Source organism: Equus caballus, chromosome 28 (genome assembly GCF_041296265.1).
Source record: "Equus caballus isolate H_3958 breed thoroughbred chromosome 28, TB-T2T, whole genome shotgun sequence".
NCBI lineage: Eukaryota > Metazoa > Chordata > Mammalia > Perissodactyla > Equidae > Equus > Equus caballus.
Window position 1 is genome coordinate 41,189,605 of NC_091711.1, and position 23,391 is coordinate 41,212,995.

Here is a 23,391-nt window from a genome sequence, read left to right on the forward strand (position 1 = left end):
CATGGAGGAGGATGGTCAGTAGTGAAGTGGGTAACTTTCTGCTCAGATGGCACAGAGAGAGACGCGAGAAAAGCCTCCTGCTTTATCACATGTCAGTGACGGCCCATAAAGCCACCTCCCTTCTTCCTCCTGCCTCCCCTCGGGCCCAGCAGCACTGGCGCAGGGCCTGCCGCAGGCCCCATCCCTCATCACGGCAGGGGTTTAGCTGAGAGGCTTGGGTTTCTCAAGTTTTAGAGTAAGTCTTCGGGGCATTGTTTTGGCTCAGAATTCATTCTCTCATTTTCCCAAGAGCAGATTCCCCGTGTGATGGCCAGATAAAAACCCCACACTCCATTAATCCTGGGCATAATTTATTTTTTGCATAGGCATAAATTAGAATCTGGAGATAAAAAATTAAGAACCAATAGTGCAGCATTTGTGACAGGAGAGCGCAAAACAAAACCTGGTTGTCCGGGGCAGGGGCTGTGCCGAGGCCCGTGCTGGAGGACCACAGGTGGCCACAGCCTCGCCTCCACCCCAGCCCCAGCCGGGGCCCAGCCCTGCTCCTCAGGGCACCTGCCTGCACAGCAGCCACTTCTGCCCCCTTCCCACAGGCTGGAACCAACCACATGACTAGAACCAGTGCCCCGAGCCCCTGTGGCAGCCAGGTTACAAGGAACTGAAGTCACCCAGTGCCCCACAGAACGGGGCTAGGAATCAAGCCTTTAGCTTTTCAGTTAAAAAAGACCTTGAAAAATATATACATAATACAGCAGGGCCTACTGGGTCTAAAAGCGCCCCCCTTAGGCCCCTTCCCTACCCAGCCTCCTCCCCCAGCCCCCCACCCGACTGTCCCCCATAGAAAACAACCTAGAAAGGAAACATAGAAAGGAAACAGAATTGAGCAAGAGCTGAAAGGGCCCCAGGGGGGTGGCTGAGAGTTAAGGCCCCTTACATCAGGGACCTGATTGGGATGGGGGGGCAGGGCCCACAGTGCAGACAGACCTCCTCCCACCATGACACCCTGAACAGGTCATCATTGTCACTGGACCACAAGAGCCCAGGCCATCCCTTGCTCTCCACCCTTTCAGCTGATCCCAGATGCTTATGGCCTCAGACAGGTCTGGGGTCCCTGCACCCTAGGGGAGGGCAAGCCCTAGCAGGAATGGGGAGCAGAGTGGGCCCCAGTCTCATCATCAGGAGAGAGAACGCAGCTACTGTCCCCGGCAGAGGGGAATCTTACAGGGCTGGCCCCTGGGCCCCTCAGGGTCACACAGGTAGCAGCCCTGAGGCTCAGAGGAGCCAGACCCTCTACGGTACAAGAAGCCCTACGGCCCACCTCAACCTGGGACAAACACAGCTTATAGAAGTCCTTCAGGCACACTGTGGGCCAAGCTCCCCTAGGTTGATGGCACTAGCTTTCTGGAAGAGCCCAGCTGCCATCTCCCAGGAGCTTCCTGCCTGGGGCCCAGTCCCAACCTGTACTCTCCTTCCAGAGGGCCTCCCCTCCCTGCCTGGGGACAGGTAGCTTGCCTGCCCCAGGCCCTAGCTTGTCCCACCTAGAGCTTTGGCACCTGCTTCATTCACACACCTCCCAACGGCAGTTCCCGTGTGCCAGCCCTCCACCAGGGGTAAGGGGCAGTCCGGTCTCCCCACCTTCGCTGGAACATGTTCACTCATCCCCTCTCCCTGCCTCTCAGTCCCCCATGATATGCTACATATATACACCCTCCCAGGAGGAGGAGGTAGATGCCCGGTGCTGGCGCGAGGAGAACAAAGAATGAAAAGACGCTGGAGCCTGCCATCCACCTCAAGCCGCCCTGTTGCTAGGAAAGCCTGCACATTCCTTCTCATCCCCACTGGGCAGGGGTTCCCGCTCCGGGAAGTCAGTGCACTGATCAAGCGTGTTGGGGGGAGTGGCAGGGCTGCTGCTCACCCACTCCCAGAGGGGGCGCATGCGGAGAGGAGCTGGCCTCCCAGCTGGCTGGCAGTGGCACAGAGGCGGCCTAGTGGGCGGGCTCCCCGTGCACCCTGAAGCGGTAGATGCAGGTGTACTCGGGGTGGCCCCAGTTAGTCAGGATCCGCAGCTCCACCACCTGGTACGTGGCCATTTTAGGATCCTGGGTAGAGAAGAAACGGGTTCAGAGTGTCAGTCCTCAGACCTCTCGGGCAGCAGGCGGGAGGGCAGACAGCCGCCCCGAAGGCCCAGCGCCCTCGCCTGGGTCTCTGCAGAGGACTAGACTTCAAAGCTCCCATCTTCAGACCCTGGAGCAGTTTCCAGCTGGTGGGCCAAGGAGCCCCTGGGCCTTCCAAGGTCCTACAGGGGCCACTGACCCCCAGGAGGGTGCACTGGGCCCGGCCCACAGCCACATCCAGATGGCCTCATAGCTGAGCACCAGCACAACTCACCCCAAACTGCCAGGTTCACAGCAGCTGTCTGCCATGGTCAGTGGAGGAGCTGCCTCACGGAGAGTTTGGTAATGTCAGTGTTGGAAAAGAATCCCTTTACGAATTAAGCACAGTTTCTTAAGTTCCCATCAGGCCTCTGTCCTCTATGCTCAAAGCGTTTTTTTTTTTTTTTTTAAGATTGGCACATGAGCTAACAACTGTTGCCAGTCTTCTTTTTATTAATTCTCTGCTTTCTCTCCCCAAAGCCCCCTGGTACATAGTTGTATATTTTAGTTGTGGGTCCTTCTGGTTGTGGCACGTGGGACACCGCCTCAGCATGGCCTGATGAGCAGTGCCATGTCTGCACCCAGGATCCGAACCAGCGAAACCCTGGGCTGCCAAAGCGGAGCATGCGAACTTAACCACTCGGCCATGGGCCCGGCCCCTAAGCCACAATTTTGGAGCCGGTTTTTGGAGCAAATCTCAACTCGTTTGATGCCACAGGCACAGTGCTCTCCCGCTCTCCCTTCCTACACAGCCTCCTGTCCTCCACCCTCTCATAAAGGCTCAGTCTGCACACAGCCTGAGAAATCCCCACCCCTCCCACGGCTCAGTTATCGCCTCGGAGCTGACAGCTCAGGCTGTATATCCAGTCCCCGCGACTGGCCCATGGGTGCCTCAAACTCGGTAGCCAGACCTGCTCCCCGCTCTGCAGTAGCCTCTCCGTCCTCACCCCCTGCTCCCCTCCAACCTGACACCCATGGTGCTCTCAATTGTGCATCCCGCCGCCTCTCCCTATCCTCACTCCCAGCACCCTCTCCCTGGACCTGCTTCTCCGCAGCCACTGCCTGCTCCATCGCCCTGTCTCCAGGCATGTCGCCCTCACATGCACCATTTACACGCAGTCACAGTGATCTGACTACAATGCACGTCATGTGGTCACTTCTCTGCTTAGAACAGGGCAAGGCCCACCCCCACCCTGCCTAGCCCTGAGGGCTGAAATTCTTTGGCCTGGTAACCAGGCCTGCCTCTGGTCTCTCTTCCTGCCACTGTCCCTTCACCACCTCTCACGACCCCCACTCATGTAATCCCTCACACTAGGTGTATTCCAACTCCTCACCGCTGGTGTCGCTCTCAGGCCACCTGCCTCGGATTCATCTGGGCTGTCGGTCAGAACACAGGTTCCTGGGCCCCATCGGCCCTAAGGAATGGGTCTCTTGGGGTGGAGACTGGGAATCTGCATTTCTAACAAGGACCCAGGAGACTAATGCCCACTCAAGTTGAGGCAAGAGGCCTCCCTCAGTGGCCCACACTGCACTGCCCGAGGCCCAGCTGGGCCACGCCCCCTCAGCCACCTGTCCTTTCCAGGCAGCCTTGCCCAACCCTCCCCATCTGGAAGGGGCCCCTCCCCTGAGCTGACATCTGCGTGGCGCCTCTCCCACGCCACTTGGACAGCTGTCTCATTCCACACCTTGACCTGTGGGAGGGCAGGGCCTGAGGGCAGGGGCGGTTTCTTGCTCTGAACCCCCAGTGCCTGGCACAGGTGCTGCTCTGGAAAACGTCTGCCGAATGGACGGGAAAGTGAATGTGCCACCGCTGCTGGCGCAGCAGAATCCTGTACCTGAAAATAGAATGTCTGAATGGGCTCCCCATCCTGGTCATAGGTGAACTGGCCAAGGAGTGTCCCTTCCTGCTGCAGGTCTTCATCAAAGCCCTGAAAAGAGAGTGAAGGATGGAGGGAAGACCCTGCTCTTAGACATGTGCTGGCCACCCGGGGAGGAAACCCACCCTCCTGCTCCCACACTGGTCGCCTCCCACCCTGGCGGGACGGCAGAGGCCTGTGCACTGGACCCAGGGCTGCTGTGTGCTCTGTGACAAGTCACTTAACTCCCTGGGCCTTGCTTTCTTCCTCTGTAGCCTGAGGTAACTGGGACCGAAGTGCCATTTCCCACCCCGGCGCCATCTCTTCCAAATCCGCCAATAACCCCAACTTTATCCTCAGGGGAGACCTACAGGGTCCTCCTACAGCCCCTCCGGCCCCACACCAGCGGGATACTCACGAAGATGGCGAAGTCCTTGGGGGCACTGGAGATGGTGCTGTTCGGCGACAAGGACTTGGGCACATGCTCTAAGGTGACAGCAGTGGGGCGGATGCGGGCAGAAAGGCGAACCACAGCAAAGCCCTGGGGCCCCTGGAAGGCCCAGCAGTTGCCTGGGTGCACGTCTGGCTGAGGGGAAGAAAGTCGGGTCAGCACAGGGCTCGTGGTGAAGACAGCCCGCCCTGAGCGCAGCTCCCGCTGACCTGGTTACACAGGCGACTCCGCGTGCTCAGGGCCCGTGCTGCTCTCGCTGGGTGCCTACCTGGAGAATGACTCGGGGCGACTGCGAGTGGTACCACAGGGGGATGCCAAAGAGGCTGAGGAGGGCCGTCTTGGTCTCGTAGGTCTCGGAGCACCGGGTACTGATGACACTGGCCCCTGAGACGGGAAAGGAAGGCAGTGTGGGCACCTGGAGCTGGACACCAGCCAGGGAGGAAGACCCTGCCCCACACAACCAGTTCAGCTTGCCAGCCAGGAGACCCTAAGAAGGGGCTGCTATTGCCCACCTCCTGCTGAGGGTGGAGGGCAGATGCCCCAGGCCCCGTCTGTACCCCAACCCAGACCACAGAGCAGCTGTAAACAGTCTCGGTACGTCCCGACTTCTCCAAGCCGTCGCCTGTCTTTGTTGTGAATTCCAGGTTGATGACTTGTTTGCCTAGCACCACGGCTGCCCCAGCAGATCCAGGGCCTGGCCAGGGCAGGGACCGGAGTGTGGCAGAGGAGAGCGGCGCACGCACCTCCCGATTCCAGCGCGTAGTCCACCATCCCGATGCGGTCCTCGCTGTAGCGCTTCAGGGCCTGCTTTACAATGCGGTGCACCTGCTAAAACACAGGCGCCCAGAGCAGTTGGGACAGGAAGCAGCCTCGTGCTGCCAGGGGCCAGGAACCCCTGGACTGACTCCTCCTGTGCTCACACCACACAGGTGTCCGGGCACATATGCCACCGCCCCTGGCAGACCTCCACCCTCCCATACCAGCCCCAAGCAAACACCAGAGTCTCCTGCACGTCACTTAGCTCCTGGAACATGCCAGGGAGCAGCAGTGTGGGACTGTGCGGGTCTGTGGCCCTCGGGGAGGAGGGCAGTGGGGGGGAGGGGTGTCTGGGGGCATGCGGCCCTCACCTCCTCTGTGACCCCGATTACACCTTCCTTCTGCAGCGTCAGCCCCAGGCTGGCTGCGGCCTCCCTCGCTGACTTGCCCTGCATCTCAGCCATGTGGGCGAGGATCTTGCTTTCCAGCTCCTGCAGCTGCGCTTGTATCTCCTCTCGCTGAAGGAGCCCAGCGCGGGTTCCCCCACCTCGGAGAAGGAACTGACTGACCCAGGCAGGGAACTGAGACTCCACCTAGGGACGGAGAAAGGTGTCACTCTGGGAGGCTGGCAGGGACAGCGGGAGCTGCTATGGCAGGGGCCAGGACAGGGCAGCGCCTGGCTTGGGTACAGGGGGTAGGGAAGGAGTGCAGGCCTCCAAGGGGGAGCCACACGGAGGAAAGAGCTATGAACAACGCTCCACGTTATTGATAGAAAAAACAGGAGGAACTCCTGTCAAAGAGAGCCAACATCTGTGCCAAGTCCAGAGCAGGGGGCTTGTGAGACTAACAGGGGGCAGGGGCAAGAAGCTCTTTGCTGTGCAGACTCCCAGGATGGGCCGTCTCAGAGCACGGGGTGTTCAGCAGGGGGTTGGATGGTTCCAACTCACGTCGTCCCGCACGGCCTGGATCTGCTGGGGCAGCAGGTCCACTTGGTCCACCACTGAGCTCTGCTTCAGGGTCAGGGCTGCCAGCTCCTGCCGCAGGCCGGCCAGCTGGCCCTCCAGCCGCCCCAGCTCCTTCATGGAGTTCTCCCGGAAGGACTCCTGCGTCATCCTACTCCCAGAGAGAGAAGAGGAAGCCTTGGATCTCTGGTGAGGGGTAAGGACATGCCGAGGAAAACAACAGGATGCCCTAGTCGGCTCCTGATACGTGGGTGTGTGCCCAGCCACCACCCATACGTGAATGCAAGGCCTGCTCTCGGAGACTCTGGCTGTAGAACACGGCCTGGTGCTGACGAACTGGCTTGCCTATCCCCAGGCGCTAATTCTTATCCTGTTCTTTCTCTAAGCCCACATCCATGATTCACTCTGCCTCAGCCTCTCACATCCTCGACACGTATGGACGTCTGGGGCATGAGGTTGTACTGAAGAGATGGTGTGCCTATAAACGAGCCCACGGATCCCAGTGCTCCTGCAGTGCCCCCCAACTCCCACTGCACCTCAAGGACAGGCTCTAGGCCCGTGGTCTTGAGCTGGGTTTCAGCCATCCCCCTCCCTGCTTGGAGCACAACCAGAACTCTGCCCTGGGCGTCTGCTAGCCAGTCCTGCCAGGGGAGGGGGTGCGGGGAGGTGGGGGGAGGGGCAGGCCTGGGCCGGATGGCAGCGCCCATTACCGTTGCCATTCGGACTTCAGCTGCTGGAGTTGAGCCTCAGACTCCTGTAAGCAGGAAGAAGGGACAAAGACAAGAAATGTCAGCCTCAGAGCCATCAGTCTCCCAGAGCAGGCTCTTTCCCTCTTGGGGTCTTTGCTGAACCACATCGCCACCCCAGGGTCTCCCAATTCCTCAAGCAAATGTCACACTGGCCTCCTGGTGAGGCCTCACGAGAGTCCACCCCGTATGTGGCACACTCAGGCACTGACACGTTCACTCCTTCGCTCGGCCATGTTACACCTAGACAGCAGCATGTTTGAGGGTAGCCCCTCCTGTCCTCAAGCCCACTCCCCCTGCTCCCTACATAGCCCTCCAGGCCAGCGGAGCTCGGCTCAAGCAGCAGTCAGGAGACCACACACCCCTGCTCCCCGTTCTATGTCTAAGCAGGCCCTTGGAGAGGGGCCAGGGGTCCAAGGTCGCTCAGCCCAAGAACGAGGTTGAACTGGATCCGGGCCCCAGTGTGGGCCCCCAGTGCCCCCAAGCCCACTGACCTGGGAGGCCTGGACAATCTTCTTGAAGAGGTCCTCTAAGTCTTGTTGGTGTTCTGCTCTCAGGGTAACCAGTTCTTCCTGTCGGGCAGGAAGGAGGGAGGCTGAGGATTCTACCAGCGCTCAGAGGGCCCCTTACAGCCAGTGCGTGGCGTAACTGGAACTGGAACCAGGCCCGTTGGATTGCAAACTTCAGCTCCCAGCCTCTCTGCTACAGTGCCTCTTGGAAACGCGCGCGCGACTCCTCTGGATCTTTGCTGCACGCCCACATGGTGTCGGGCACTGTCCCAGGCACTTTACCATCTCACATTCTCACAACCAGGGGCGGGCCCGGGGGCAGATGGGAGAGTCTCCATTTTAAAGAGGAGGAAACTGAACCTTAGAGACAGTGAGTAACTGCCAAGTGGCAGAGCTGTCTGACCCCAAATGACACCCTTCTGTTTCTCTCATGTCAGTGTACGGGCCCTCGCCCCCTCCAGCCCACGCGCCCACAGCATCACCCACACGTGACACTCAGCTTCCACCCTGAGACAGCAGCCCCTCTCCCCACCTGGATCCGGGCAGCAGTGTCCCTGCGGAAGTCCTCCTTCAGGGCAGCCTCCCGGCGGCTCACCAGCCCCTCCAGGAGCCCCAGGGTGTCCTCGTGGCTCAGGCTGCCGCTGCCTCCCTGCCCCGTAGCCCCTTGCCGCAGCTCCAAGCGTTCCAGCCGCATGGCCTCCTTCTGCCAGTTGGAGGAGAACTCGGCAGCAAGAGCTTCCAAGCGCCGCTCCAGAGAGTGCACCCGGGACAGAAGGCGCTGCTCAGCCTGGCGGGTGGGGGGAAGCCAGAGGTGAGGGTCTGCGACAACAGTGCCTCCTGAGGATGGGGCTGCAGAGAAAGCGACGGGAACACCCAAATGCAAACGCACGCTGGCCCTGAGGCCGCAGGACAGCCTCTGCACTGCAGGGAGGTGAGTACCTCAGCAGGCAGGTGCGGTGCCAGGATACATGGGGCTGGGAAGGGTCTGATCCCAAAGCCAGAGTGAGTGTGGGCCAGGGGAGAGGGCACAGAGCGCCCTCCCGGAAGAGGGTCCGAACGGAGGGCAGTCCAAAAAGAGGACCTGGAGCACAAGATGACCTGCTGGGCTGAGCCCACCCCCTTCTCTCTCCTACGCAGGCATGTATGCGCAAGAGCCAGGGGCCACGAGTTCAGCTGCTGACTTTCACCAGCTTCCACTCCTTCCATACATAACTATGGCTAAAAGACCAAATAATCTGAAAAGGCTTTTTCCTCTTTAACTGGATGCCCCACAGCAAAGACAGAAAAGTCATTTGGACTTGAGGGTGGCATATGATAACATGCCATGAATTTTGAGAACCTTGCTTGCTTAGCAACAAAAACTTTTGCCAGGAGAAATTTGTCAACTGTTTGTCAACTGTCGATTAAAGGGCAGGGACCTACTGAGTGCAGAGGTTGCTCCTGATTTTTAAAAATTCAAATTTTTAAATAGGCAGTGTGTTTGCACGACTCAAAAAGCAAACAGACAAACAGCAGAAGTCATGCTCCTGACCTCTGTCCCCATCGGCCCAGGGCCCTCACTGCCACCCCCTCCCAATCAGGCAACTATTTCTATTAATGTCTTTATCAAAAGTAAGAAAACATAAAGATATATTCATTCTTTACTTCCCCCATTTTACAGAAAAGGTGGTCTTGAAATTGAACTGTATTTATTGTCTTTAATAATGATTAAAAAAGGAAAAGTTACGGATGCCAGAACATGTCATTATTTTATGAAATAATAAGATCATGGTCAGGAAAGTAATATCCATCAAAATAAATGGTTTAAAATGTGATACCAAATTAAATTCAACAGGATGCTGGCAAAGTTCAAAAACTATAATTAGGGGACAGAGAGTTTTATCTTTTCACAGTGGACCCCAGGACCTGTGCACAGCATTGTACGTAACTGTAGGCTTGCACCTGCAGGCTCCTGAGAGCACAGCTGGCCTGATCCATCTTTAGCCTCTGGCAGATTGCAAAAATGGCCTCTGTCCCCCCTCCTCCCTGCATCTGCACCCTCTGCAGCGTGGCCTCGCAGGTGCTCTCACTGAGAGGGGGAGTCTATTTCCCCCTCCCTGAACCTGGACTGGCCCTGAGATTTGCTTTGGCCAATAGAACATGTCGGAAGTGACAGTGTGCTAGTTCCAAAGTGAGGCCTCAAGTTCCAGCCTGATTCGGCTCTCCTGGAACCTTGCCCGGCGGCTGTAAGAACGAGCCTGGGCTAGCCTGCTGGACGACAAAAGGACATGGGGAGCACAGCTGCCCAGGCAAGGCCTAGACCAGCCTGCCCGCCGACCCAGCCAATTGCAGACACACAGGGAGCCCAGCCAAGATCAGCCACCCTTGCTCAGACCAGAGAGCCACCCAGAGGACCCTCAGCCTCATGAGCTAACCAGATGCTTGTAGTTTTAAAGCCCTGACTTTAGGGGTAGTTTATTTGTGGTAACAAGTGCCTGAGCAACATATTACCTTACTCATAGAAGGTGCTCAGTAAATACTAGTGAAATTATATTGAAAAGGAACAAAGTAGACAAGACAATGTGTCGGATGCCTCTTCCTTCCGTTTTCTGTGCTTCTGAACTTTGGGACAGTTCTGAGTCATACTTAAGCAGAGGCAAACCAGCCCCCCAGTGCCTGCACCCAAGACAGTAGAGAACGGGGTGTCCTGGGAGATGAGACAGCGCCCCCGCTGGAAGAGCATCTCTTCAGGGTTGCACATAGGTGTAAGAGCAGGCAGACCAACCTCAAACACAGGCTCAGGGAGGCCCGTGACCCTCAGACACTCACCTGGAACTGTGGGGACGACTCTCTGGACTCCCACACCTCATGCTGCTGGCTGTTGCCCTTCCCTGCCCACCAGGAAACCACGGCGGGGTGGAACGTCTGCAGCCAGTAGGGGTAGAAATACCACGCACCTGTACACAGGGGAGAGGTGGTTACCCGGGCCGAGGGCCATACAAGGAGGTACCCAGCGGTGAGGATGGCAGCCTAACCAACATCGGTTATCAACAGCCCATCTCATCCACGTGAACTGTGCTCCCGCCAGAAGGCGGTACAGGGATGAAGGTTCCCATGATGCTGAGGCAGCAACCTGACAATCCCAGAGCAGATGCATTCTCACACCCCCTCAGGAATCCTCACATTCTGTAGATGGCAAAACTCGGAGACAATGGCTTTAACAAGCTAGGCATGATCCAGGGGTAGAACCCAGAGGCCTGATGGTGGTTCTGAGCCGAGGCGGTACATCAGAATCACCCAGAGAGCTTTTAAAACACTCGGTGTGTGGCCCCGCCCTCCAGAGGGTGAGTCCATTGGTCTGATGGGCCTTCGTAGGTGAGTTGAAAAGCTCCCCAGGTGATTCTACTGGGCTGCCACAGTTGAGAATCACTGACACAGAACACACCCCCTAAGAGAGGCTGCTTGTGGTCCCAGAACAGAGCACAAGGCTGCAGCCACACAGAGACGCTTGCGTCTTGCTTTAGGGGCTCTCTGTGACGTGTTTACTCCTGAGCTGTGCGTGTGTGCATGTGCATATGTGCACGGGAGTGAGGGTGCCTGAAGAAGCCATATTAGCTGAGGGGTCTCCATCCCGGTAGGACTGCACACTTGCCGCTCAATCGTCACCAAGAGCCGGTGTGACGGGCAGCACACGACCACCAGGCTTTGAGTCAGACTCTCTAAAAGCGCCCCGCGTCCTGCACTCCCTGAGCAGGTCCCTGTGCCCCTCTGCCTTTCAGACTCTCCACACGCTTCTCCTCATGCTACAATCCTGAGATCAGCTCCACCAACCCCACAGGGTGACGGCTAAGCTTGCATTAAACAGATAACACACAGGAATGTGCTTCCTGAACAAAACACTATACCATTATAAAGGGTCATTATTTAAGGGCGATGCCCAGTTTTCACTGGATATGAACAAGCTGTTCTTGCAACAGGAAACAAAAAGGAAATCAACTGTTGGAAAAATATTCTACTTTGGTGTTAAAGAAATACAAGTTGAGCAGACGCTAAACGTATAAAATCAACCCTCCACAAAAAAATAAATAAAGCACGGTGTTTAATTATAAATTGGTACAATCATTAAAACTGAGCCTGGGGGCCAGAGACAGCTCACGTGGAATTGTGAAACTCACGTGAAACTGTCAAATGCAAAGTTGAACACGAAACGTATGTGTAAACATAATGATTACTACTGTGTAAAAAATGTGACAGTCCAGTGACAGAGATTGGAACAATGTAGGGCATCTTGTAAATGCAGGTATCTTTGTGTAAAAAGGCATACTTCTCCTCACTACTTTGTTGTTTGGATCTTAAAGATAGGTAAAGATTGAACTTGACGTTATAACAATAATTCACTCACCCAGATGACATCCTGATTTGAAATGGAGGGCAGTAACTGCTAATAAGAACAGTGTCAGAGTGCCTGCTTTTTACCCCAATACTCCTGTGCTGGGGCATGTCCAGTCCAGGTGGCTCCAAAGATGCTCTAGATGTGCCATGGGGTACAGTGTAGCCACCCGACTGAGGACAAGATCAGTGGATCGGGGCACGTTCCCTTTCACCCACTGGAACACCCTGAGAATGCCACAGCATCGGTCAGCAGAAGTCCCAGGAGAGCCAGACAGGAGTGGCCTCAGGCTCAGGGCTTAGGAGCTGCTCAGCCTCAGTCTGACCCCAGTTGGCCTACCTCCTTCCCTTTCCTGCAGGCGATCGCTATCCCTCTGGTTTTCACACTTCTGCTCAGCACCAGCCTCCGCCCACACTCTGCCCGGCCCCTCCGGCTCAGCAGCCCCATCTCAGCACGGCATGCTCGGCCCACCTTCCCCTGCAACAGTGGCCAAGCTCACCGTACGTCAGGCCAGTCAGGAGCAGCAGCAGCAAGAGGAACCACAGGAACGTCTTCAGGGACGAGAAGCGCCTGGACCGCACGGGAGAGGAGAGCAGGGGAGGCGGAGGTGTCAAGAGGGCTCCAGGGCCCCTAAATCCCCTCAGGGAGCCCCTTGAGACTTCTCCTGGGGCGCTAAACTGGAGTTGAAGGGGGACGCCCCGAGTGTCCTGTTCTGCCCGGGCCAGACCGGACGCTTTAGAGCTTTACCTGCAGGTCTTGGAGTAAGGGGGACAATTCTGATTCTGAATTTTATTGATGTTATAAATATATATAAGATATACGTTTATACATTTGATGTTATAATATACATAAAGAGTCTTTGAAAACCCTAAAATTTTCATATATAGAGGTCCTCTAAGCAAGCAAATATAGAAAAAAATATGGAACTCCTTAAACAATGTTTTCTTTTAGAAAAACGAGGAACCTTTTTTTGGTGACACGAATCCATCCTTGCCCCTCTTCTCAGCATAGCTGGCCACCCACCCCTACTAGGATTACGGCCACAGGGACCCTGACTTCCTGGCTCAGTCTTCTTTCCTCTGCCAAGGGGCCAGTTCCTAAATCCTGGCACAGCTGGGTCAGGGGCCCGGGGGACAAACCCACAACATCCTCAGGCAGTGCCTATTCACGGCCTCTGAAGACCAGGTGGAAAACCCTGGGTCTGGATTGCCACAGGCCCGGATGGAAGCTGAACTTTCTGGGAAATACCACTTGCTGGCTGGCGCCTAAGGCCTGACCAGCAGGAGGAAGGCCAGGCTTGTCTGAGAGTCATAAGTGGCAGGGCGGGGCTGGCATTTAGCAGGAAGCCTCCAAGAAGAAATCAGAACCTGTGTTCCAGAATACTCCCCGAAGGGCTATCAATTTGGGGAGCAAAACCTGACTGAGTGCCACCCTCCACTAGGTAGAGGGCCTCTGGGGCGTCTACTCCAAGCTCACTAATAAAAAAGCTTCAAGTGGACTGGGAAAAACCCCTCAGAGAAATGATCAGACACGGGTTTAGATGCTGTACAGCCCTCCCACCTGGGGCTTTCTGACTCATTGTCCAAGCAGAGCCCCACTGACCTGGTTAAAACGAAGACGTCGAGGAGGGAAGCAGCTGTCGTCAGGCGGTACCAGGTGGTGCCAACCCACCAGTAGAGGAGTCCGAAGAGCCGGCCTGGAAGAGGGACCATCCAGCTTAAGTGTCACCCTGAGCGTCGGCCTGCAGGTCGTGGTTTCAGAGTGCCACTCTCTCTCTCCACCTGCGGTCCTCCAGGCCCCTACGAACCCCGACCTGCCAGTGACCCTCTGTCCTGTCCTACTACTCAGCTCCTCTAATCCCACCGGCCAGTCTGCCAACACCCTCTGTCCAGCTCTGCAGCTGCTCCTGCCCTTCCAAGCGAGTGTGTTCCCATGGCTCTTGGCTCCCAGTGATTATTCCAGAATGAGCTTTCCCCAGTGGGCCTACAGTCTCTCTGTACAGGCAGAGAGATGGGTAAGCAGTGTCTGCTGTAGAGAATGGGAGCGATATTTCACAGAATAGCCAGTGCCGACCTGGAGAAGTGACCACCATCCAGAAAAAAGAGCCTGCCCGAGACACAGCGCTCCTCAACCGTGAACCCGAGCTCCGCTGGTCCGTCTCTGAGTATCCTGCGGGGAAAGGGCGGAAACCAGCTCAGTCTGCCCTCACTTTTAAGAGCCCTGGGTATGGAGACTGCCTGTGACTTAAGTGTCTTTTCCTGTGGCCCGTGAGCTGAGGCCATGTGTCATTCTGCTTTGCATTCCCAGAGCAGCACGCAGGCCTGGCCCCTGGGAGGTCAGCAAAGTCTGCTCAAGGAATGAAACGGTAGGCTTCTGACGTTTCATTTCCCCTGAGCGCCTGTCTACACCCTCCTCCTCACCAGCAATCCCTCAGCCACTGTTCAGGACTAGACTAAGGGGTCAGGCACCTCCCATGCGTGAAGCCCCAGATTAAAATGTTTGCTGGAAACGAGCCAAACAAACGTGCTGACCTCAGGCTGCTCAAGGACTAGTGGGGACGGGTCAATCACAGCCCAGTGTGATGAGGGCCACCCCAGGCCTGGGCTCTGGGTGCCATGGTGCACAGGAGGAATGCCCAGCCGGTCTGCCAAGTGCTGGCCAGACACTGCTCTCAAGCTGTCCGGGTGCACCTTCCCCAGGCTTCCCGCCCCCTCCCCAGCAGTCCAGAACCTGCTGGTGCGTCTTCCTGAGGAGCTCCCGCCTCCCTGCCCTACCTGCATAGTCATCCTCAGAAGAGTAACCGGAGGAAGACCCGAAGAAGTCCTCCGAGAGCTTGTTCTCCGCCAGCCCGTTGATTTTGCTGCTCTCCGTGCCGCCTGTGCCTCTCCTCCTCCTTACCCGCAGGTCTTCACCTGCGGAGGGAAGAACGCAGGGTTCTCCTGGGGTAGAGACGCTCTGAGGAGGGTATTCCAGAGGAGCATCGCCAATTGACAGCCAGAATCTGCCCGTGGCCTCTCCCCACCCTCCGGGTCCAGGGTAGGGTAAGCCGGGCCCTGGCCCCCTTGTCTCTTGGGCCTGGAGCAGCTATGCGGCTATGTCTCCATCTAAAGGGACCAGGGAATTCAGACACTTGGATGCTCTTCCAAGGGTTTCCAAAGAGAGGGAGCCCCTCCTCTGGCCCAGGAGTGGTTAGGAAACCACTCAGTGGGGGGGAGGATTTTGGACCCTAAGTTTCCAGAGGAGGCAAAGCCCCAGGAGAAAGGCCTAGGACACTCACTCCAGTAGGAGTCACCGTGCAGCTGGTCGTCGAAGATGGAGCTCCTGGCGAGGGCGGCGGCCCGGGGGCTGCCAATGTAGGACTCCCTGACCACCGACTCACTGTAGTAGGAGGTGTGCGCGTCAGAGGAGGGGCCCAGCTGTGGCGCTGGGGAGAGGCGCTTCATGTTGCTGGATTTCTTCTTCAAGGTCCTGTGGGAGATCAGCCAGGACGGGGGAGGTGGGGACAGGCTGGTGAGACCAGCCAGGAATCTGGAAGCCCGCAGCCTGTGCCCTCCTATAGCGAGTGGGCTGGCCTTGTTGCTAGGCAACTAACAGCTCCCAGCTACCTACCGCCACTGAGCGCAGGTACTTTCTCCTGCTCCCATTATCTCCAAATCTCACAAGCAGCAGGTGAGAGCCTCCCTAAGTGATGCAGCTGGGATTCAAATCCAGGTCTCTAACTTCAAAGCCAAAATTTTTCTCACGCTTCTCAATGGATTAGTAACTTCTACAACCCACCGAAACCCAACCCGGCCTCCTAGAGCTAGCTGAAGCCTGGGGGGAGGGGGGACTGGTATCCAGTGCTCATGTCTGCAAGGGGAGCAGGACAACCAGGTGGCCACCCGCCTTGGTTCATTTCTGGTGATCCTCTGACTTGTTCCTCTCCTCGGCCTCTTCATTGGCTCCACAGATAGAAAAACACAGGGTGTGGGTCTGGGGAGGGTGGTCAGACGGGCACACCCATCCACAGCAGAAGGGGTTCCTGTGAGCCCAGCTTGCAGTTTCGGGGTTTCCGGCCTGGCTTATTCTTGAAGCTGCCTCTCCCCACTTCCTGTTCTCTGAACAGGAGGGCAGCAGTCTGGCTTACAACAGGAGAAGAAAGGGCACTGGATCCTGGCATCCTCATAGGTGTGAATGTCCCCCTTGACTGGACACGTGTGTCTGATCTCTGCCCACAAAGGTCACAGCAGGAAGACACTGCACAGTGAACTGCCTGAGCCAAGTGCTCCGCGTGTCAGAGCGATCCGCAGGGGTGGGGGCGACCCCTACCTGAGAGGGCTGTCTTTAAACAGGGTGCTCTGGCTCCCCATCACTGAGCTGCCTCCACTGCTGCTGCTGCCGTCATCGTCACCCTGGGAGTAGCGCGTGAGGCGCTGGCTTCGACGAGACATGACGAGGTGGGGTGGGGACCCTTCCCCTGAAGAGAGTCTTGGGAGAGAAAGGAGGACATGGGAGGTGTGGCACTGTTCTCAGCTCCTCCCCGGGGCGGAGAGACATGGCACTGCCTCCCAGCGAAAGGACCACTCCCTGTGCCTCCAACCCAAACAGCCTGAGACATGGGAGACGGGCATTTACGAAGCATCTCCCGCACCAGCGACCCCCAACCCCGGCTGCTGGCCCCACCCCACCTCGGGCTCACTTAGGGAGCTTCTTCCACGGCGCTTTCCACAAGGTTTCTACCCTTAGTTTACCTGACCCTGAGCCCCGCGAGAGCCAGAACTGGACCTTCCACAACCTTTGACATATAGCAGAGCATGTGGCACATGATAGGCATGCAACGGATGCTAAATGAACGCCTTTGGTCACTGCTGCCCTGCACAGACTCTCCCATCCAGCCATCCCCCGACGCTGCCCCCTCCCTAGAGCTGTGTCTGGTCTCATTCTGCTGTTTCCCTTTGCTGTGACCCGCTTTCCTTTCCTCACGGCTGTACTCAGTGATTCAGGGTCCCAATCAAACTCCGACTCCAGAAAACCTTTCCCTGCAGACCCCCTATATTCCAATGGGGCTTGGATGCTGTAGTCCTTTGGCAATTTCTGTGCTGCAACATCCGTGCATCTTGATGTGATGATGACGGTGATGATAAAATACTTTGTTAAATGCCTCCTGGGGACCAGGCTCCTCACACACCCATTTCTGATGCTTATGAACAAGGGAGGTATCGCTACTCTCACCCTATAAGGGAGGATCCTAGGATACTGAGAGGATCGGGGACTTGCTCACGGCCACCCAGCTTGCGGTGACAGAGGCAGGGTTTGAGCTGAGATCTGACAGGTGGCAGGGCCTGGGCCTTTCCACTCCACCTAGAAGTTTTCAAGTTGTTTCAGGAATGTGTCATGTGTCCCCAACTAGAGTATTTTCTAGCCTCAAATATGCTCAGAACACGTTGTAGACAGAGTTGTTACACAACACATATTTGTTAAACTAACACAACCGGGAGGTGGAGCTACAGTGTGGGACTACAGTCAGTCCGCGCCGGGCGAGTCCCCACGTGGGGCAGGAAATCAAGGCTCCGCAGTTGATAACGAGGACTCAGAGGAGGCCAAAGTGAAAAGACCTGGCAAAAGGCACCATCCTACAACCCGAGGAGGATTAATAAGCTTTTCAGCTCTAGAAACCCAAATTCAAAATTTCAGATTACCAACAGGAGGATTCTTGCCATGGTGCCTTTGCCAGCCTGTATCACAAAATCATTGTTATACTGAGGCCCACCAGAGCGTCCCTAGTACGTGTGACTTGTTGTCACTTCTAATATTCTTGGCTGATACTTAAATTACTAGTTCTCTGGGTAGCATCGTGGGCATAGACTAACACATCCCGACTCAGACTACAGAAACCAGAAGGTCTGGTTAGTCCAGCGGAGAATTCTAGAAAGCCCTCTTCTGAAAAACAAGCAGCCTCACATCTTGTCTTATTGGCGTCTTCTCAGGGAAGATGCCCACCTGGCATCCCTCCCTGGTTTTAGCCGGAGTTAGTAAAGGGACCACTTGGTAGCCGCCAAAGCAGGAAGTTGACCTGAGTCCTTTTCTACGCTCCTCTCCTTATAAGGTAATTCCACCCCCACGGCTGCCCTCCCCACCTGAAAGCTCCAGATGCCCACACAGGCTCCTCCTCTTAACCCGTGCCCTGCTGGAGGGGATGAAGCCTTCGCCCTGAGGCAGAAACAAAGCAATGTGTTTATATAGCACTCAAGCTGCTGCTGGCGAGAACAGAAATATTCAGAGGTGTGTGTGTGTCCGGTGGGGGCTGAAAACTGTCAGCAGTCAGCACCCGCCTCCACCCTTCCAGAGGTGTCTCTTAGTCTTTCCTGAGATCACAAAACAGTTTGCAAATTGAGCCTGGGTTTCACAAGATGAAAAAGGTCAAGGCTCCATCCTCCAAAACAAAACAAGAAGTGAGCTTCTAGGAGCTAAATCTTTTGCATATGAGAATAAATACCTCCCCAGACACACATGATCAGTTAAACTCTCAAAGAAAACACCCCTCCCCACTTCTGAGCTGAACCACATCCTTTTCTACACTCTACCTTTCCACGCCCCCCTCACAAACTTACATGGCAGTACCCATCCAGTCTTCAGACTGACCTAGATCCAGGGCATCTTCCAAGGGGCATTTTCACACTACACGCCCTCGCGGGACCTGTAAAAGCGCCAGGGGCGAACTCCCTTCTCCCTGCATTCCCTACGGCGGAACCTGCAGAGTTTTACCAACCACGCTCCTCCCCTGCCTCTCTGCTCTAAGTCACACTCCCGCCCCGTTTGTTTGGCTTCTTTTTTAAAAAACTGAACAAAATGGGCCTTCCTCCTATTCCCAGAGTTCTGACAGGCGGCGGCAGAGGCAGGGAACGGCCTGTCCCTGGAAACTGCCTGACTGGCACGAAAACGCAGACACTGCCCTGGGCCGGTCTGGGGCAGCCCGGGCTTCGCTCCCCTCCTCTCGGGGAGGTGCCCGGGGAAGTCCCGCTTGGGACATCCGCCCTCCGGGCTGACCAGTGGGGCGGCCAGCCCCGGGGGCGGGGGCCGGGAGGCGGCGATGAGTCAGGGCGGCCGGCCTTGGCTCGGCGCTGGCCCTTCCCGACCGGCCCAGGGGCGTGCGCCGGGCGGGGCTGGAGCCTGGCCCAGCTTGTGCCGGAGAGGAAGAACCAGGCCTGGGCAGCTCGGCCCCGGCCGGAGCGGCCCGACGATGACCCCGGGGTCAGGCTGGGCCCAGGGCCCGCGGGGAGGCGGGCGAGGCCGGCCCACCACCCTCGGCCCGCGCGTCCGCCCGCCCGCGGCCCGCTGCTCGCTGTTACCTGCTGCCGGACAGGCTCCGTGCGGGGCCGGGGGCGTCCGAGGCCCGCTGCGCCGCCCAGGCGCGCCCGCTTCCCGGGTCGGAAGCCCCCTAGCGGGCTCGCCGCGGGGTCCGGGGAGCTGCGGCGCGGGACGAGGCCGGCAGACGAGCGGACAATGCGGCCCGCGCACAACCTCCCTGCGCGAGTGGGGCTGGGCGGCGCGCGCGTGGCCGACTGTGTATGTGTGCGCCTGTCAGTCAACGCTGACAGGCCGCACCCCATTGGCCAGGCCCCGCCCGCGTCACCGCCCCCGGCCGCCGCCCATTGGGCGGTTTGAACACAAAGGCCCCGGCTCGCCCCGCCCGCCGCGTGGGCCCAGCCGCCCGGGCGCGCGGGGTCCGGGGCCCGCGAGTGGAAGCCGCGGGCTCGGGGCGACGGGCGACCGCGGGAGAATGCAGCTGGGGCCGGTGAGCGGGGTCACGACCCGGCCTGACGGCGCACTTGACTCCGGCTCTGGCGGCTCAGAACACCGGAGCCCGCTCCCAGCGTTGCCTCGTGCGCCCCTCCCCACCCGCGGCTCTGTGGCCGCGGCGTCCGTCCAGCGCTCCGCGATCTGACTCGACGAGGCCGGGATGCCCGACCTTAAGGGCATTGGGTGGTTGGGGGTAGGGCCTCCGAGGACGGCCTGAGGAAGTGGGGAGCAGGGGAGGTGGAAGACCCCCGGCCTAGGGCCCACCTAGCGGGGTAGCACGTGGTTAGCCCTTAGTGGAATGTCAGGAAACTAAGGTTGAAGGCTTGCGGAACGCCGGCCAGCGCATGCGTAGCTGTCTTCCTAGTCACGTCTGCCTTTTCTACGCCCATTTTACAGACAAGGAAACAGGTTCTTAGAGGTTTTAAGTGATTTGCTTAAAGTCACAAAATTGAGATTAGAAGATTCTCTCCACACCCACGTCCGTGTTTTTTCCATTTTGGGATTCTTTGGGGATTCCAGACATGGCAGGAGGCTCTGCGGCTTCCCGATCTGCCCCTAGAGCCCTCAGGTTTCACGGCAGAAGGTTTCTTGGTTCTAAAGAGGGAGCTCGCCACTCTTTGTGCTGAGAAGGCGGGGCTGGCTCCCTGTTCCTCTGCTTTACTCGAATTCGCTGTGGAATGAGGCCCGATAGATCCCGAATGAGTCAAACGCCACCTGACTCCAGGGCCCCTGTGCCCAGGCTTGCGGCGGCCAACTTTACAGAAGCAGCAAGTGCACAGCTTGGGAGGAGCCACTTCCTGTGCAAGCTGGTCTAAGAGAAGATGAAACCGTCCTCATTTCACTGTTAAAGTGCCAAGAGGACGAGACAAGAAATGACAAAATCACCCCTCTGAGCCGTTTTCCTCATTTGTAAAATGTGAATAATAACAAGGACAGGAAGGTGCTAGGGGTAGGGGATTGAGGAAACGCAGAGCTCTTGTGCTAGGTCGACTCCAGTTGAAAACCCTCCCCGCTCCCTGGGCCTCCATGGCCCCACCTGGAAAAGAGGGGCCTCGCCTAGCACTTACAGCATCTCGAAGGCAATGCTGCGGGCCAGTGTTGCTTCTGGGCTTAGACTGCGAGCTCGTGAGGACTAGGGCCTGGCTCCTGTCTGAGTATCTGCTGAACGTGGAGCCCGTGAAATGAGAACTCAAGTCAGATTTAGGGGAGGGTCTCCTCACCAGGATGCTTACCTCCCCAATTCTGTCCTAGCTGGTTTCCGTGGAGTCTCAGACCGTACCACCTCCACTGCAGAGCCTGCTTCCCGCCTCTCCGAGGAGCCTGGCAAAAAGACCCCTTCCCAGGATGGGCTGGTTTGTGGAGAAAGAGGTGCTGTGCCTTCCACTGGTCTCAGGCAAGAGCGTTGCCCACGGGCTGGCTGGAGGCAGGGCCCTCTTAAGCTGTGTTACCTCTGTGGACCTGTAGTAGGCAAATAACGGGCCCCAAAGACATTAGGTCCTGATCCCTGGGACCTGTGAATGTTATACGTGAAAGTCTTTGCAGCTGTGAGTAAATGAAGGCCTTTGAGATGGGGAGATTATCCTGGCTTTTCAGGGTGGACCCTAATGTAGACACAAGTGTCCTTTTAAGAGAGAGGTTAGATGACACCTTGATTTCAGGCCAGTGATTTTGATTTTGGTGGACTTCTGCTCTTCTGAACTGTGAGAGAATAAATTTCTGTTCCTTTAAGTCACCAAATTTGTGGTACTTTGTTCCAGCAGCCACAGGAACATAATATGGGCCCCTGGGAAATTTTTGGCCTCGCTGTTCAAGGCTCTCGTGATTGTGCCTGGCCCCTCCCTGTGTCCTGACCATCCTCACTGACACCACCCCCGACTTGTGAGACCACACACAGACTTGTCTCCCCATCTCTCCTGGCCCTGGCCTCTGCCGTCTGCTGGCTCGGCAGCTCTGTGCCCCCCCGACTCTTCTCTCTGTGCAGCTGCCATTCACTTGGCTAGCTTCTCCCCGCTCTCGTCTCCTCTTTCTCGTTGCTGTGTTCTTGCTGCCTCTTCCTCTCATCATCGTTTCATAAACAGTGGCAGGGCAGGAGGTGGACGGCTTTGCCCCAGCTAGAATAAGGTTTCAGTGGCTGACAATGCGGCCACTGAGCGGGGCCACATTATGCCTTTCTTCACTGCTATGCACCTTTGCCTTAATGGCCCCTTCCTTCATAAAAAAATGTTTAAAGTTAAATTTTATGACCACATTGGTGGAAAGATAACTGTAATCCAGGCTTGATTCATTAGTAAATATTCATTATTATTACACTTAATCCTCTCCTTAATAGAGAAGTTGGCCCGTTGCTGGAGATGCCGAGGAACAGCTCAGTGAAGGGAGCCAGCATTGGCTCCCATCCCAGCCCCTGCCTGCCGGAGGGCCAACCTGAGGGCTCCCGGGCCACAGAACACTCTTCCGCCCTCGGCCACAGCAGCCACAGGAAATCCCGCGTCAGTGTAGGCTGTGGTGCAAAGCAAGGAGGCCACGGAATCTGTAGCCCTGGTTCCAGGCCAGGTGTACCACTAGCTTGCTCTGTGACCCCAGGCCAGCCACTTCATCTCTCTGAGCCATTTTCCTCATGCATAAAATGTGAATAATAGCAACTGTCCTCTCTCTCACATGACTGGCTGTATGACCTTGGACCAGTCAAAGAGGCTCTCTGGCCTCTGTTTCCTCCTGTGTGAGGTCAAGTGAGGGAAGAAGTGCTCCAATACAAAGGGCTTTAGCCACCTGTGGTCTCTTGGGGGAGAAGGGAGGAGGTTAGGCCCCACGTCTGTCCTGGACTCCTAGTCAAGGTCAAGGGGTTTCTCTGTGCTTCCAGACCAGGCCTTCCCCATTACACGCTGACATGGTGGTGGAGTGAGCTGTGTACCTGTCTGCCAGCCCCATGGATCCAGGACATGTGGGCCAGGGACCGGTCCGTAGTCAGTGCTTAGGGTGCTTGTGTAACGTGAACGCACGAGCGAGAGTGAAGCCTCCAGATGCCTCCCTGCAGCCAAGGCCGCCTCCACTTCTTCCTCCCCGCTGTCAGCATCATCAGCAGCCAGGGTGTCGCGTCTGTCATTTGACCATCATAGGCAGAGCATGCTTGGCGGGGGTGGGGTGGGGGGACTTTAATGTCGGGCTCCCTGGCTGCAGGAACACGTTTGGCAGCTGTGGGAGGGGGTGCAGTATCCTCAAAGGAGCTCAGTGCCCCCTCTGCAACCCCCCAGGGGCTGTTCCTGTCTCTCCCTGGGGATCTGATGTGGGCTCCCTACTCCACCCCACCCAGTGTGGCGGCACTCTGTGTTGACAGACTCTTTCATCTGGAGAGTTCAAAGAGTTCGTCACCAGGTGGCAAATGCAGTGAAGCCCAGTTTATGGAAGCAGAAGTCCGGTCCGAGGAGGGAAGAGCTGGGGATCCAGGTTACTAAGTGGGCCAGCCGGAGCACCAGGCCAGAACGTGGGTCCCTGGGTGAGGAGGACATGCCCAGCCAGGCTCTTATGGGTGACCATGCTTAGTCATCTCTCTCCCCCCACGCCTGTTACAGCGCCTGGCTCCTAATAAATGCCTGATAAACGTGCGTCGACTAACTGCCTGACTCGGCTCCCCTACCTTCACACCTAGCTCCCTGCCGGCCGCACTTGCACTCTCCAGAGCTGAGCTCCTCAGCCTCTCCCTGGGGCCTCTCCCACTCCCAAGCCTTTGCTCAGGCTGCACCCTGGCCTGGAATGCCCTTCCCCGCTTCCTCTGCCTGATGAAACTCCACTAATCTTTCAAGAATGGGCTCA

The 23,391-nt window shown here is 57.1% G+C and overlaps 1 protein-coding gene and 1 long non-coding RNA gene across 7 annotated transcripts; one reads left to right on the forward strand and one right to left on the reverse strand.

Annotated features, from left to right (window-relative positions):
• Positions 1 to 333: 333 nt before the first annotated feature.
• On the reverse strand, positions 334 to 19,412 carry SUN2 (Sad1 and UNC84 domain containing 2). 6 transcript variants are annotated; one of them, XM_001499842.6, is made up of 18 exons: positions 19,131 to 19,412; positions 16,111 to 16,269; positions 15,080 to 15,270; positions 14,577 to 14,714; positions 13,876 to 13,971; positions 13,405 to 13,498; positions 12,302 to 12,372; positions 10,242 to 10,369; positions 7,966 to 8,220; positions 7,419 to 7,496; positions 6,889 to 6,932; positions 6,164 to 6,329; positions 5,588 to 5,809; positions 5,204 to 5,288; positions 4,729 to 4,844; positions 4,428 to 4,595; positions 3,989 to 4,081; positions 334 to 2,099 (listed from the first exon to the last, which is right to left on the reverse strand). In XM_001499842.6, the coding sequence occupies exons 2-18, from the start codon at positions 16,230 to 16,232 to the stop codon at positions 1,986 to 1,988; spliced, it is 2,181 nt and encodes a 726-aa protein (XP_001499892.2). In that variant the 5' UTR covers positions 16,233 to 16,269; positions 19,131 to 19,412; the 3' UTR covers positions 334 to 1,985. The 6 variants fall into 6 exon arrangements, with proteins under 6 accessions (XP_001499892.2, XP_023487415.1, XP_005606697.1 ...); XM_023631647.2 differs by having other exon boundaries at positions 5,204 to 5,285; positions 19,131 to 19,392; XM_005606640.4 differs by lacking the exon at positions 19,131 to 19,412 and adding an exon at positions 18,393 to 19,092.
• On the forward strand, positions 8,219 to 9,163 carry LOC138921135 (uncharacterized). Its single transcript, XR_011433444.1, has 2 exons — positions 8,219 to 8,364; positions 8,571 to 9,163. It is a non-coding gene; the product is annotated as an uncharacterized lncRNA (long non-coding RNA).
• Positions 19,413 to 23,391: the final 3,979 nt, after the last annotated feature.

Coding starts and splice junctions, on each gene's coding strand:
- SUN2 (XM_070253627.1), bottom strand. CDS start 18,452: ATGCCCCTTGGAAGATGCCCTGGATCTAG. Junction 4,845..5,203: donor CTACGCGCTGGAATCGGGAG/GTGCGTGCGCCG, acceptor TTCCCGTCTCAG/GGGCCAGTGTCATCAGTACC. Junction 4,082..4,427: donor CCAAGGACTTCGCCATCTTC/GTGAGTATCCCG, acceptor CTCTCTTTTCAG/GGCTTTGATGAAGACCTGCA.